Source organism: Tachypleus tridentatus, chromosome 6, assembly GCF_004210375.1.
Source record: "Tachypleus tridentatus isolate NWPU-2018 chromosome 6, ASM421037v1, whole genome shotgun sequence".
NCBI classification, from domain to species: domain Eukaryota; kingdom Metazoa; phylum Arthropoda; class Merostomata; order Xiphosura; family Limulidae; genus Tachypleus; species Tachypleus tridentatus.
This window is the reverse complement of record NC_134830.1, coordinates 12,613,151-12,630,182: the sequence shown is the minus strand read 5'-3', so window position 1 is coordinate 12,630,182 and position 17,032 is coordinate 12,613,151. Positions and strand designations below refer to the sequence as shown.

General features: G+C 35.1%; 1 protein-coding gene across 1 annotated transcript in view; it reads right to left on the bottom strand.

The window, feature by feature from the left end:
* Positions 1-1,300: 1,300 nt before the first annotated feature.
* LOC143251937 (E3 ubiquitin-protein ligase TRIM45-like) overlaps positions 1,301-17,032 on the bottom strand; it is a 73,655-nt gene continuing 57,923 nt past the window's right edge. The window contains exon 5 of the mRNA XM_076503318.1: positions 1,301-1,350. Within this exon, the coding sequence (XP_076359433.1) occupies positions 1,316-1,350 (35 nt within the window). The 3' untranslated portion in view covers positions 1,301-1,315. The remainder of the gene's footprint in view (positions 1,351-17,032) is intronic.

Genomic DNA, 17,032 nt, shown 5'->3' with positions numbered 1-17,032 from the left:
GTAAAACCTTTTTTAAAAAAACATACTGGTTTATTTATTAGCTGATTAGAGTCGGAAGAAAATCGTGTTGTATTATTAGTAAGTTTTGTGACTTGGGCCTAGATCAAAACTTTGACCCCCTCTACCCCGCTACTCACAAACTTCAATTCAAAATAGACAGGCATTTTTCTGAACATTTTAAAAGGCTTTTAACAAAAAAAAGAAATAGATAAATCGCTATTAAGTACAGATTTCTGATTTTTTATTATTTAGTGGGCCAAAATTTTGATTTGATCTAGGTTTTAGGCTACGCTGTACTTTTGTTGGAAGTTCTTTATTTAAATGGAAGCACAAAACTTTTAGCACATTTATTCTAAATGTGTTACTTAAATATGCTTGAAAATAATTCGTGGGTTGAGGATATAAGGGACATTTTATACAGCTGTAGACATTCAGTGAATCAGTCAAGCTACAAGACTAGATCCCCCCCTCAAACTTGTAAGTTGTGGAGCAAACAGCATATTGATTTGATGGAGTCTTTCCTTTTCGCAATTGAGGCCCTACAAAGATGCCATTTTCGTGAAATACAGTGGTGTCATCATGTTAAATTGACCGTACAAACATTACACAGGAAGTAGCTTACTGACTTGATGTTAGTAGTGATGCTAGGATAGTTGTAATGAATGTGATGGTGTCTTAGGTCGTTCTTTGCTTTTACACAATATATTTATGTTAATATCTAACATACTGAACTATTTAAACAGATATATATATTCGGCATTTATGGGTGTTGACAATGAAATCTAGACCTCATTAGCCTTTAATGAGCGTCGAATGTGAAAATATGCACATCATTTAAGTTTTCTCAATTTTTTTGAATGTGTTAAGCTTTCATTTTCTTCAAGCCAATAGATGAAGGAAAGCTTTCTATCATCAGATACTGTGTGTCTGTGTTGGGCAAACGTGGAGCTTTCTGGAAACGACAGAATGTTTCCTTTGCAAAATTAGAAAGCTGCAGATCTTCCTCATTCTAACAAAAAATATAAGCAAATGAATAGAGATATGAAACCTTTGTTTCAATAGTTGAATATCGATTACTGTGTTGTAACATCGTTAATTATTTGACTGCTCTTTTGGAAGTTTGTAAATACAGATGGATCTTTCTGTAACCGAACGTAAACTTGTTCTGTAACAAAGAAGAAACAAAACCTTATATATTGTACAAGAAAAAAATTTATACTGACCTTAATATCTTGTCCGTTCACTCTCACATGTAGCCAAAAGTGACCGGTCTGGGTCATTTTGAAGGTCATGATATAAGAACCATCTTTTTGAGCTAACACTTCAACATGTTCCTGGCAACAAGTTGTGCTAATGAAGAAGTAGTTTAAGAATTAATATTATCTCTATCCTTGTGTTATAACAGTATATATTTTTGATTATATTTAAATTTAAAACTATATAATCGCTAAAGTCACATGGGAATATGACAACCAAAGCATGTTTCTTTTCTTGACAAAACGTATTACAAAAGCTGATAAAGTGTTTATTGTGAACTTATCATAAGCTTACATTTACTGGGTTTATGTATTTTCTCTGAGTTTCCTCTTAATTTTTTAAAAATGAAATATGGCGATTTGTTACTTACTGGAGCTAGTAGATTTGACAGTTTTGCTCTTCCTTCTAATGTCTAATTAACTAATATAAAGACTTTCAAAAGGAATAGTACCACAGAATAACGGTACCACTGAATTCAGTCTCAGACTCTCCCAAACTTCACAGTTTTTCCTTAACATCAGTTAGATTTACCATATGGTTACATTCATATTACTCATAAGTCTATTGGCGTGTTTTGAAGGTTTTCAGGAATAGGCTTTTTTTTTTATACAAGCTGAGAACAATTTAATAGCTGGACTTCCATATTCCTCAGCTCAATTTGTTATTTTAATAACAAATTACTTCTTATTTTCGGGAATTATATACTCAAAATTAAAAGTTCTTTCGTCATAACGATAGACTCAAAATATGCTTAATTTCAATCTGTAAATGAACTAATATTAAAACTAGCTTTTTAAATACCTTCTGAATGCTACCCTAAGTATAGCAACAATATTATTGCAGGTTTCTCTGGTTACATAAAGTTCATGACTTTAGGGGTGGTCAGTTTATTTACTTTTTATATTCATATTACTACTGACGAAATTTATTGCGTTTTAAAAGTTTTTTGATACTATTTAATTCATCGGGAAAGTTATCTCACCTGCTTAAAATTGTGTAAGCACGACTGACAAATATTTTAACTAAACTTGAACTTGTAGGATGAAACAAGAATAGATTTTCAAAATATTTGTTTTTAAGAAAACATAAACAATATATTAATGGAAATAAAGTTTGCTGGTCCAATAACCAGTAAAATACCCAGAAGAAAAGCGTCCACAAATCAACTGTAGAGTAAACTTCACTTAACCTTTCTATGCGATAAGTGTAACAGAATGCCATAACAAGTCAAAACATAAAATACGGGTGATAATTCTGTTAAACTTGGATGTTTCTGTTTCACAACTTTAAAGTCAATCCATACGCCCATAAAAGTTTCAAAGGATGAAAGAACACCTGTTCCTATATTATAACATTATATTATAATCATATATATATATATTGTTTTACGTATTACGATTTTATGCGTTATCAGATGGGCATTTTCAAAATCGTAACTTCGAATTTCAATAAGTTTATCGAATTCTGAAAGAGCAAACGACGTAGAACAAAAGTTGTAACATGCGTTATAATCCAAGTTTCATGTGGTATCATTTGTGTTATTTATTCAATGGAAGATAATTTGTTGAAACTAACGGATAATTAGTATGGGTACAAGATTAAACTTTATAATGGATAGAGACCCGAGTGATAGCGATAGTTCGACCAGTTTACATAATAACTTTATAATGGATAGAGACCCGAGTGATAGCGATAGTTCGACTAGTTTACATAATAACTTTATAATGGATAGAGACCCGAGTGATAGCGATAGTTCGACTAGTTTACATAATAACTTTATAATGGATAGAGACCCGAGTGATAGCGATAGTTCGACCAGTTTACATAATAACTTTATAATGGATAGAGACCCGAGTGATAGCGATAGTTCGACCAGTTTACATAATAACTTTATAAAGGATAGAGACCCGAGTGATAGCGATAGTTCGACCAGTTTACATAATAACTTTATAATGGATAGAGACCCGAGTGATAGCGATAGTTCGACCAGTTTACATAATTAATTTTTAAATGAAACGTTAGTTTAAACCCATTATTTTACCCTTTGTAGAAATATTCGTAACATCAAATGTCTGCATATTGCTAATATTTGGTATTAACTGGAATGTCATATTTTGTTACTAGTTTCTGCCAAATGTAGGTTATTTGTCTGCTGATATCAGGAATATGGCATGCAGCAGCATATGGTTTCGTGAGTTTTTGATTCGTGAGATATATTTACTTTTGTTGGTTGATTTTGCTTTCTGTCTAGGTGTGTACGTATAATGTTTTCTACGGTTTGTGGAGAAACTTATTGATGTTGATGAAGTATTGTTTTACTTTGTCTAATTCGTCGTTAATTTTATCTGGTGAGCATAGTTTTATGGCTATGTTTATTTGGTTTCTTTGTATGTTGAGTTTTTGTTTTGTTTTATATGCTGAGTTCCAAGGAATGTATAGTCCAGTATGGAGGATGTTTCGGTGGATTCCTGTTTCAAATTGTGTATCGGTTCTTGTAGTTTTGAGGTTAAGATATGATATGTGATTGGTTTCTTTCCGTTCACATGTGAAGTTAATGTTGGGATGTATAGAGTTAATGTAACTGAAAAAGTTAAGTGTGTGTTCTGTGGATGGGAATCCCGCAATCGTGTCGTCTACATAGTTATATTAATACAGTGGTGTATGTAATGCTGTGTTTACTGCTTCTGTTTCAACTTTTGTCGTAAAAATATTGGCTAGAACTGGTGATACTGGGTTGCCCATACTTAGGCCATTTGTTTGTATATAGTTGTGGTTGTTGAACGTGAAGTTTGTCTTCATCGTGGTGAAATCTATGTGGATTGCTAATTGGTTGCTGGGAAAATCTATTGATGGGTCTAAGCACGCCCTCTATGTTCCTACACTCAATTACACAACCGCCTTCAAACAAGAGGTTAGCTACCGGTCAGTAACCATGCCGGGCTTTATAAGTTGAAGGTTTTGAACTGGAGAGAAGACAACTAGTTAACCCGTGAGCTTCTTTTCTGTGGGCAAATAGTGGAATTTCACTGCCTTCTTTTCTTAGCGTACAAACAACATCAAAGTGTGGAATGCGATTTTGCAAAATCTGGAAGCGAGCCATGAATCTTCATATTCACAATCCAGGCATATGAAATTCTAGACCACCCCTGCGCTGTACTATGGGTAAGAAAATACTTAGAAAATAAAGTATGTATGATGCTTTTGTTGTTCGTTTAATGTTTTTAAAACTCAAAACCACACAATGTGCTCTCTGAGCTTTAACCATAATTGAAACGTGGATTTTAGACTGATCAGAGGATGAAGTAAGATCGTTAGGTTTATTCTGAGACTGTGTTCTGTTCAAGGTTTGTTTTGAATTTGTCGACGTTTTAATATTATCACTGTTCTTCTTAATAGTTAATTAACGATACGTCTGATTTTATATTACATTTATTTTGGTCCGGCATGGCAAGGTGGGTTAAGGCGTTCGACTCGTAATCTGAGGGTCGCGAGTTCGAATCCCCATCGCACCAAAACATGCTTGCCCTTTCAGCCGTAGGGGCGTATAATGTGACGGTCAATCCCACTATTCGTTGTTAACTGAGTAACCCAAGAGTTGTCGGTGTGTGGTGATGACTAGCTGCCTTCCCTCTAATCTTACACTGCAAAATTAGGGACGGCTAGCACAGATAGCCCTCGAGTAGCTTTGTGCGAAATTCCAAAACAAACAAACAAAGAATTTCAAAAATTATGTTACAGAAAGTACGTTGTATTAAGCAAGAAACGAAAGCATTTAGTCATTTTGATAAGATCCTGATTGGTTTTTAAAATATATATTTTTAAATTTTCGAACTTTATTCTTTAATTTCATCATGATATAATGATTAAAATACCTGAAACACATAGCAATTAGTCAGAGCAAGAATAGGAATCCATAGAGAGTTGAATATAATAGCATTCAGTAAGACGATAATTTTTGTTAAAAAAAAGCTTCATAAGCATCATCATAAGAGTGTACGTTTCTGATGACAAGCAGACTCATATAATGACATTCTGTAAGACAACAATCTAGAGGTACAAAGATAAGTTTGAGATGAATAAAATGACGTTATATATGAAAATATTCCTGGTAGACAAATCTTCTTTTGTGAGAGTAAACAAATGGATATAACGAATTTCAGTTTGGTAAACGTTCTAGTGAATAATGCAAAGCTTCTTATGGTGATCAGTTGGATGTGATGATATTTTATGTGGTAAGACTTCTGTAGAACAAAACTGTAATTGTGTGGCAGTTTACTGACAAATATGCAAGTGGACACAATGACGTTTCATATATTACCAATCAGTGTTAAGGCTGTCAATAAAATTATACACAAATATAAGAAACACAAGAATTCCAAATGAGATTAAGTGTGTCATCCAGATAAGAAGGGTGCTGATAACGTAAGGCGAATTGTATCTTTCAAAACGGAGGTTTTCTTTAAAAATGTATGATAAAATTTATCTTGATGATGTCTTCCTTCAGTGATGTATTATCTCTAATACTTAAACCATCAGAGTTTCCTGTGTGTGTGTGTTGGTGAGGATATCGAAAAGCTATTCATAAGACTTTTCGGTTTGTAATGAAAATTGTCATTTCGCGTTTGAAATGAATAACAAAATAATCTACGTTTTGACACTTAATGTACTTAACAAATGTTACAAAGTATCATTCCGAAGGACAGATAAAGTTTACTTTTTCAATCTGCAACAAAAACAAAATAATAGTGAGATTCATACCCAGATGAAACAAATGTGCGCATACATACTTGTCCGTAGAATGAATACCTAGCACACAACCATAAAACATGTTTATATAAACACGCCCCTTGTTATATAACTGTTAACAACTGCTTTGTCCACATTCCTGAGACACTAAGTTGGCAACTTGTAGAGTTTCCAGCCTGGTTGGTGCAAACGAAATCTTTAAGGACCTTGTCGCTGTCTCTTTCAGGAGGGTCTAACCTGATTTTCAAAGCAAATCTATTTTTTGACGTCGATTAAAATATTCGGTTCAAATAAAATGTTTTCACTGAAGTTTTGTTCATTCATCTACTTATTTCGCTGTAAAATATGATAATTTGTTATACTTCTTGTCTCGTAAGGTTATGGTTGGAGTATTTACTTATTCGAAATAACTTTTTTTTAATTACTATATTTTTTAAAATATTAAAATTATAAATATGCAGTAACATAGAACTACCTCGGTGTGGTGTAATATCTCAATTGTCATTTTCAACTTGTACAGCAATTACTTCTTTTCCATTATAAATAAGTCACTTCTGTGAATTCTTCAAATTCCGGAAAACAAATCCAAGCATGAGTGGTGCTTCACTGACGTATCAAAATAAACGTACAATAATTTCTTAAATAGATGTATAAAGTTTCAGCAATTAGAGATGTCTCCTTGACAACGTTTCTTTCAGGTTACCTTAAAAAGTTTGACTTGGGTTTCATCTATCAGCAGTGTTTTCATGATGACTCTGTTAGGCTACCGTGAGAAATTCAATTTAGATTTACGTTTTTGGAAAATATGAACACTACCAGCAGTTTCATTGATAAATATATAAATTTTATTTTCTTGAGAAAAAAACCCAAAGAATCAACAAATGGGATTGGATATTCTTGAACTGTATAATGTATAATATCTGTGTATTTGCAAGCTCAGCAACACATTTGTTGGATTGTTTGCGACGGTAGATTACAGTCAAGCTATTCATATTTGCGAGAGTACAGACGAAACAGTTTGAAAACAAACGTCTCAGTATTTGTCGAAACCCATTGGAAAATCTTCTACTCGTATGTTACCAGGCGATTGAGTTGATTAAGCACTTTCTTTACTTTAAATATCATAAAATGTCTTTTTTTTTTGTTATTGTTAATTAGTACAATTAGAAAATATGTCAAGTCTTCCTGTGGTATCGAAATGCCTGATATACAATACCGAGTGCCATAAATAAAACTTTTCGAATGTTAAAACCACAAAACGCAGGTCAGAGATCCCATATTTGAAGAATAACGATCCTTAATCTCTAACTGCTGAACATCTTGTGTGGTACATGGGTTTAAAAAAAGCAGGTAACAAATGGTCGGGCATATTTATCCATGATTTCAAAGTACTAAAGGGATGGATACTTTTAGTAGGATTGTTTATGATAGTCATAACTCCACCACAGTTAAAACCGCGAAACCTGCTCTGCAGCCTTTTGCTACTAGAAATGTGAACTTTCGAATCATAGCTCATAACATGAATCACGAATCCACGCATGCTCCTGATTCATCACTGTGTTATTTATATACAGATATACTTTATCAGCATCGAACCCGTGCTCATTAGGTGCAAAGAATTCGTAAAATGCACACAAGTGGAATGTGTTAATTCAACTGGTGTTTATGAATGATTTTTTAACTACTGGTTTTCTGTTAAAATAACTCTAGGTGTTTAGTTTGAGTTCAAAGTTGAATACGTTTGTAGCATTTGTACACATTTAATTCTACTAGTGGAACGATTTCCATAATTATAGACGACAATTGTTCAAAACATGTGACAACGAATAAAGAATAATCAGCTCAGCTAGACGGACGCATTAAAAAATATCAATTTTACCTTAATGAAATATGATCAGAAAATTGTGAAATAAACGTTAGAAATACAAGAATATTAACACACTGAATAAGTATTAAACCTTTTACAATCCTCTACTTGAGTTTACTAACCACAATATCTGTTTCATTAAGTGTTGTTCAATCGTTGTAGCACACTTTATCCAAGTTCACCTGACAAGACAATTGTACTACTCAAAGAAAATAGTTTCGCCATTTTGATAAAAAAGCATAGCAAAATGAAAACTATATATTTTTATATGTAAAGTAATACTGAAGATACCGGTCTATTTATATTGTTTTTACATTACATATTTATTCCTCAGTTTGATTTAGTTTTAACATTACAAACACCATATTACTTTTTCCTGTACACTTTGAAAAGAAAACATCATATAATTTGTCGCAGTATAATCAAATACTTGCTGTCATCAAAGAATTTAACTTTATATTTGATTTCGAGGCTAAGTTCGGTCAATTTTGTTGAAAAAAGTACAATTTGACAGCAATGGAAAACGTATTTACAACAAAATTGAAGCAGCGGGAGTGTTCCAGGTAGCAGCACTGAGTGATGATGGCCGTCATTTACAGGTTAAAATAAAACAGATTTGGTGACATCAGTTTAACTTTAAAATTCTTTATTTGATTTAATTATACATCACCAATTCCTATATTATTTAAGTGTTTACTTGTTTCAATTGCTTAATTTCTGCTCAAAATACGAAAGGAAGTGATCTATTGAACACTTAAAATTTGAAAATTATAATGATAAATGTATATCAAAATGTTCACACAAAAAAAAAACAAGTTTTTTTTTTTTTTGGAATTTCGCACAAAGCAACTCGAGGGCTATCTGTGCTAGCCGTCCTTAATTTAGCAGTATAATACTAGAGGGAAGGCAGCTAGTCATCACCACCCACCGCCAACTCTTGGGCTACTCTTTTACCAACGAATAGTGGGATTGACCGTCACATTATAACGCCCCCACGGCTTGGAGGGCGAACATGTTTTGGCGCGAACCCGCGACCCTCAGATTACGAAACGCACGCTTTAACGCGCTAGGCCATGCCGGGCCCCTTTTGAAATTCTGAAACAAAGACAATATAGTGAAAATGTAACAATATAAAAAAAAATCTATAAATGTCTTGCTTTTTATCAGTAATTATCCATGAAAATCATCACACTCGGCCCAGATGGAGCCCATCGGCTTTATGAATATACGTTTATATGTTAAATTAAATTAAATTCAGATTACGAAGCGCACGCCTTAACGCGCTAGGCCATGCCAGGCCAGCAAACATGGTATGATGGTTGGAGATTATACGTTAAACGTAGATATCCTTGCTTTTATTTGGGGTACAAGGATAGCCCAATGGAAACTCGTCAGAGAATGCTGTTTCAAATGTCACCGTTTTGGTCATACCCCTGCAGCCTGTAAAGCCTCTCCGCGATGTGTTTGCTGTGGAGTTCTACACCATGTGAGTAACTGCCAGAGGCCCCATCAGGAAACTACGTGCAGCAACTGCAATGGTGATCATGTTGCCTCCTATCACGGCTGTCCTAAATACTAACAAGTGCTGGAACTAAACAAATTGAAACTTGGCAAACCAACACTTTCAGGTGGACCTTTCAGTGATTTCCACAGCCTTCCTGCTGCCAATACTAAATCTGTCCAGGCTCACATGTCAACTATGCAGCAGCCCTGAAAACCCAACTTTCAACAAGACCGGAGCTCAACAACTTTCGGAGCCTACTCCCAAGAAACTCAGGGGTTTTGGTAGTGCCTTCCATGAACGGCTCGCTATTTTTGTTGCTGATATTGCTTTCCTGTTGATATAAAACAAATCCGAGTCTCTCCACCAACTATATTCCTGGATATACCACTCTACCAAGTTCTTCTTAGACATCAGCAACCCGGATTTGAATGTCATGTACCACTAGATTCAAGCAAGAAAGGTCAGTACTCCTCCAGATAAATGGTATGGTTTCATTCTTACACATAAATATTCAAGGTGGCTTTTACTTTAAAAAATATGAGCTTTTCCACCTCTACAACACCCTAAACTCTGACATCATCTCAATTAATGAAACCTTACTAAATATCAATCATTCTTTTACCCTCCCTGGTTATAAAATTTTCTCTATCTCCCATTCTGCCCCCACTAGAAACATTGCCTTTCTTTACAAACGTAAGTTAAATATTAAAATTCTGAAGCCTCCCTCTCAGCCCCATAATGAAACTGTTTTAGCTGAACTAACTCCTAATTGCTTCCCCATCATCATAATCTTAATTTACGTCACCGCTCACAGTTCCCCGGCTTCACTTTTTTACAATACGCCATTTTCTCCACAAACACTCCATAATCCTTGGTGACTTAAATTCTAAGCACAAAGAATTCTTCTGTTGCACCAACAATCGTAACAGACATATTATTCGTAACTTTTTACTTTTGAACAATCTAACACGTATCAACAAGGATTATCCAACACACACACACATGTTAATGTCTCCCAAGATATTCTTGATCTAGTCATAGTCACCCCTAACCATCTGCCTCATACTTCTGATTTTCCAGTCAACAATCATATTGAGGTGATCACCTTCCTGTGTCCTTCCATCTTTTAATAGCTTTTCCTGCTTTTCCCTTCCCACATCTTCTATCCTTAACTTTCCAATTCCAACTGGGATGCTTTTAAATCTACTCTGTCTAACACTCCCTTCTATGTTTCTCCCTTAATCTCTGGCTTCCAAGTCCTTGACGATCTTGTTATTAAATTTACTAAATCTATTACTAATGCCCTCCATTCTGTCACTCCTGCTCAGGTCCGCACCCGCCGTTACATCACTGGACCTTAACTCCCGAAATCCATAGCCACATTACTGAAAGACGTCGTCTACGTAGACGTTTGTCTCTACATGTAATTACCACATCAAAACATTTATCAATTAAAGAAACTATATCATTAAACGTCTAATACAACAATAACAAATAACTAGATGGCTAGATGGGAAAACATCTGCACCTCAATAGACAATTTCTGCAACCATCCTAAATAATTCTGGAATAAATTTAAATTTGTTTGTAAGTCATCACAAAATCTTAACACTCACAACTTAGTACGTAACAACCAAATGGCTTCTACTGACAAGAACAAATGCACAATTTTTGCTAAAGTCCTTAAGAATTTCTTTACAACATCTAACCTCCCCGCTTTTGACAACACTGCCTTCGTTAATATAAATAATTTCTTACCCAACATTGCAAAATATTAACTCCCAACTTCAGTTTAGACCTTCTCATCCATAACGCTTATATCACCAAACCATTCAAACCACCAAACCAAACTCGAAATGTCCATCAAACGACTTAAAAGCAATACTGCCCCCGGAATAGATGGCATAAATAACTGCGCCATGAAACATTTATCCCTGACCTTTCTAAATCATCTACTTTCTATATGTAGTTATTCCTTTTTGCATGGCTACTACCCTAATTACTGGAAAACAACCACTATCACTGTCATCCCCAAGTCCTTATCTAACCTGTCTGATTCTTCAAACTACAAACCTATTAGCCTCATTAATACCTTAAGCAAACTATTGGAGAAAATCATCACTAATAGACTTACTTTCTTTGCTGAAACTAATAACATCTTATCTAATATCCAGAATGCCTCCAGACGAAAACGTCAAACCGTTGACCACCTTGTTAGACTTACTGAATCCCTATTCCAAGCTTTTAACCAGAACCAGGTTGCGTGAGTGTATTTCTCAATGTCAGACGGGCCTTCGATTCTGTATGGCAATATGTTTTCCTTTATAAACTGTTCTCCATAAGCATTCCGAATACCTTTATCCGTTGGATAGCTAGCTTTTTAAATAACTCCGTTACCAGAGTTAAAGATAATGAACTCTCTCACTCGTTCCCTTTACTAGCTGGAGTTCACAAGGCTCTGTACTTAGCTCCTTATTATACATTCTCTTTGTAAATGACATTCCTTTCCCTGCCAATACTCATACTCATGTTTCCTAATACGTTGTAGTGGCTGTAGATGCTCATCCTGAAACTTACTTCCATTAATGCTCGAAATGCATTAGATACCCATTGTAGTACTAGAGTTTGCATGCCATCTCTAAAGGCTATGGAAAAGAATGAGGAGGTTATTAACCATTGATCTGGTTCAAGCAGAGCATGCAGCTATGTGACAAGGTAGAGAAACTTTTTGACTCTGTGTGTCGTCCCGAAAAAATTCATGTTACAATGGAACAGCTGAATAGTAGTTTGGATTGTCTTGACAGACTGAACTCTGAGGTTCATGATCATACAGAGAACGAGGAACCACCTGATATTAGGCTTCTATTAGACAGAGCAAAAAGTGATATCCAGACGATACTTCATATAGGACAACAAATGACTAAACATTGAAAGGTTTCAGCTGGGTCAGCAATTTAACAAGGTCAAGGTCGATGACTGCCTCGAGGAGAGCACCTCTCGCTGCTCAAGCCGTAGCTCTACTGGCAGAAAAGGCAAGAAGGAAAGAACATGAGCTGGAGTATATATAGGCAGAGGTGTCTGCACACAAAGAAGAGGAAGAGGCTCAAGGGGAACTTCAGTGACAACGACATGAACTAGAAAAACAATGAACAGTTAGTGAACTCTTCGGAAAACAAGCTCTTGATGATGAATCATCAGACATAGATGGCACTTAACATGATTTGCAGTTGCCAAGAGCTACTCCTCGTCAGGAAAAACTATCCCTGATATACAGTCGCTTGTAAAGACGTTCATAGATGTGGTGAACATCAATCGTCTTGCCGCACCTGTGCCTTCTATATTTTAAGGGAATACCCTGAAATATCCAGGGTGGAAGGCTTCCTTTGCAGCACTTATAGACTCAAGGTGAATTGCTCCCACTGAGCGAATCCACAATTTGAAGAAGTATCTTGGTTGAGAGGCCAAGGATGCAATAGAGGGAACCTTTTATTTTGATTCAGGATCTGCCTACTAGAGTGCCAGAAAAATCCTGAATGATCGTTATTGGAATCTATTCATGGTAAAAGAAGCATTCAAGGACAAGCTGCAAGAATGACCGAGAGTGGGTAGCTGAGACAGCCAAGCATTGAGGAAACTGATTTTTCTGCAACAGTGTCAAGTAACAATGGGCCATGTTGAGGGTTTCGAAATCCTCAATGACTGCAGAGAGAATCGAAAGATCCTTGAGAAACTGCTAGAATGGTTAGTGCAGTGTTGGGGCAGAATGGTTTCTGAACGCCAAGATAATCCATCCTTCAAGCTCTTTGTGTCTTTCCTCAATAAGCGTATTGTTGTCACTTATAGGGATAAATCACAAAGTCGAGGAGTGGCTCTACATGTAAAAATGTGAGTTAGATCCTATTTAAGTGAGTATATTCAAGTTAATAGTATTGAGATGATTGACTCAGTTTGGGTTTTAATTGGAATTTGTTACAGAGCACTTAAAGAAACTACAGTTGTTAATAATGTCATAATTGTGGAATATTTTAAGTTTTACATGTGGAGATAATTAAAAATGATATTTTGGATCCAAATTCCAAAAAAATCAAATTTTAAGTAGATGATAGAAGAATTTCCTGTTATGAACTGGGCAACTAAATTAAGTGGAGATCAGTAGTGTAGAAAATTTCCTTGAGATGTGGGAGAAGCAAGCTCAAAGGGTCACAAATGATTTTAACTTATCTAGGTACATCGAGCATATGTCAAAGGCCTGCAGAATTTTGAAAATACAATAACAATGGCATGGTAGCCAGGGATACTATGTAATCACACTCTGAAGCTCACACAAGCCTGTATTATATGGCCTTACCTGGAGCCTGTTGTGACTGCTGAGTTCAGTAGCCCTACTGTTGCTTTTGCTGCAGAATAAAGGAAACAAATCATTTCTGTAGAACCATTATAAAGGCAATGAATGGTTTGTTTAAAGTTAAGCACGAAACTATACTATAGGCTATCTGTGCTTTTCTCACAATCAGTATTGAAACCCAGTTTTAATGTTATGAGTTTGCAAACATACTATTGTGCCACTGAGGATGGGGGAAGCCTAGCTTAAAATGACAGAAGATATCTTAGGGTAAAATGATGGGTAGCCTGGGCTAGTCCAAAGTTCAGGTTTGGTTTTCGAAAGATGATTATCATCATTTTGTGATATAGCATTGTTGGTGATATCAATCAAATGTAAAAAACTTTAAAAAATAAATTTTATAAGTATTCAAGATGGGCATATGTATTCCTTACAGAAAAAAATGGTGGTTGTAAGCCAAAATCATCTTGCAACTCCTTTTGCAGCCGTACTCTACAGTTTGGGAAACAGAGCATAGTTTAGTAACATTGCAAATTGTCCACTTTTTTGAAGAAAACTTTAGTTTACTGCTGTTAAATCTTCTAAATTCTATGACTGCTTAGATTAAAGAGGCCTCAATGTTATATTTTTGATAAATAATAATAATTGGATTGCATTTTTTACTTCAACTGCATCTTATAATACAAATTATTTAGATATCTACTTTTCCTGTAGCATCCTGTTTATTCTCCATTTGTAACTTCGTATACTCCGATGTCACAACTGTTAATTAATGTTGTGTACTATTTTACTCATACTGTGCATCCAAATTGTCTCTTATTTGACATAGTGTACAGTACTAGATTTTTACATAGCATACAACATACAATATTCATACTTTCAATTGATGTTTGTGTCAAGTTCTAGATTTTTTCAACTTGTGAGATTGTGAAAAATAACTTCCTGGTTCGCATTTGTCTATCTGGGCAATTTCTCCTGTTTCTGTTTTTTTTTGTTAAGATTATGTTTTTTGGAAATGACAATCTCTGTACACAGAATATGCATTTTTATAAGGAACTATTCAAAATACACACACTGAATGTTTGAAAACACATGTATTAAGTGGTGACGATTCACAAGATTAAAATACCTCTAGTAATTTAATTATAGTGTAAATATTATACAGTTGCTATAAATGTGGTATTTTCCTGAGAATGATTTTCTCACAAAGCAGTCAGTTAGACTCACCAATTAGAGGCTCTTATAAAATGGTCTATGGTGTGTGACTGTGCATCTTTCAGATCACCAACTGGGTATGACTGAAAGAAAGTCTCAAAGTTGAAAGATGTAAAAGTACAATGTTTATTCACAAAAGCACAATTGCAATATGAAACACCAAAAGCAAGAGTGTTTGTCATGTGTTATACTTGCAAGAAAGAGGAAATAAAACAAAGTGATCTCTCCCTCACCAGTCTAGTGATTGGTCCCCATTTGTATGGTAAACTACAAAGCTGAATACTTTTAAACCAAGTTAAAATATATAAAATTAAAAAGAAGTCACAAATGTTACCATAGATCTAAAAAACTTCTGCACAATCTCTTCGAAACCTCAAATGTAAGATCTCTACAATATATATAAATTCTTTAGTAATCTAAAATTTCAACATGAATCTGACTAACTGAGGAGAATACTAAAAAAATACAATAACAACTTAAGCCAGATTTGCACAGGGAATGCTATTCTACATGTTGCCTTTATCAATTTGTGCTGGCATGGTGGAAACTCTTGGCCATTATCTAATTAAATGACAGACAGGACTACTTTCTAGTTGCAGGTATTATTACCCATCTTTCTTGCAAGATACTTGACTAATTACCATTTAGAACACAATATCATGTATTGTTATTGAAACAAGCAAATTTAAAATGTGTTTAACCAGGTAACTTTCCTCATCCCAAATAAACTGAAATTAAAAACAATTAAATATTTGCATATCAAAAACAGTGTGTATAAAACACATTGTCCTGCCCTGTACCATTCAAGTATGCAGTCATAAGTTATTATATTTTGTTGATGTGAAGCTCTCATTTTATAAACACAGTAATAATTTCATTTTCATTAAATGTTCTTTGGGCCAAGCAGGGCCTTGTGGTTATGTATCAAGACTGAATTTAAAAGTTAAAGGTTAAATACTGTTGCTGTGAAAATGCACTCCACACTTTGTAACTGTGAGTGTATTATAAGAGTGACAGTTGAATATCACTGTTTCATCAGAATAACCCAAGGTTTGTGACAGGTGCTCTTGAACATAAGGTTAAAACTATTGGTGGCTATGCACAGGTACGTTTAATAACGTACTATTAAAATAAACTTGACGGACAAGTAATACATGGCGTGTGAGGCCAAGGACTCAAATGGATGTTGATAAATGTAATGTAATGCCACCTTTACATACCAGTTAGGTAACTGCAATGGCCATTTGGGAGAAAGAACTCAAAACAACACAGGTAGTCTGGAGAGTACTAGGGACTCAAAGAATATTTTGTCTCTATAATTGAAAAGTGTTAAATAAGGCTGTCTTATGCAGTGAAACATTGGGAGATGTAAAATTCTTGACACAGAGCCAGACTAAAAATGAGTTATGATTGGCACTTCTGATTAAAGTAGATTCAACCTCCTCTCAATATACCAATGGTGACATGTGTGCCATTTCCATTGATACATGTCCATTGCAGGACTAAGCAAAGGCTAACCCAGATATATGGTAATCTTGGAAATTAAACACTGATAATGTGCAAAGGAGAACATAATCTACATGCCTGAAGCTTGAGCTTATGGACAGTTTGGTGTACAATGTCAGATGATGGTTGCCTTCAGAGAGATGATCAAAGAGGAAGTAGAAGAGGGGGGCTACTCATGAAAGTACTGCATAAACAGAAACCAGGGTTTAGCTGCATATCTGGTGCTATCAAAAGTACTTAACTATGGATTGGAATGAATCATAGCTAAGACCATGGGTAACATACAAATTGAAGGGAAGGCATGGCATTGTAATTTCATTCCATCATGATAGAAAGCATCTATTGCAAAGGCTGAAGGATGAGGTACTAGAGACCAAATTGTCAGTAGTTGTGTGTTCCAACAAGTGGCCAATCAACCAATCATCAGTGTATCAAAGCAAGAATCCATCCAACAGACGAAAACTTGTAATGCAGAATCTGTTCTTTGGGGAGAACCTGTTTGGGTTGAGATAATTTGATTGGTTACCAAAGTCCTCACCCATGGAACATGGCAAGCTAGTCGAATGACATGGCAGGAGTGGTCCTGAAAAAGGAG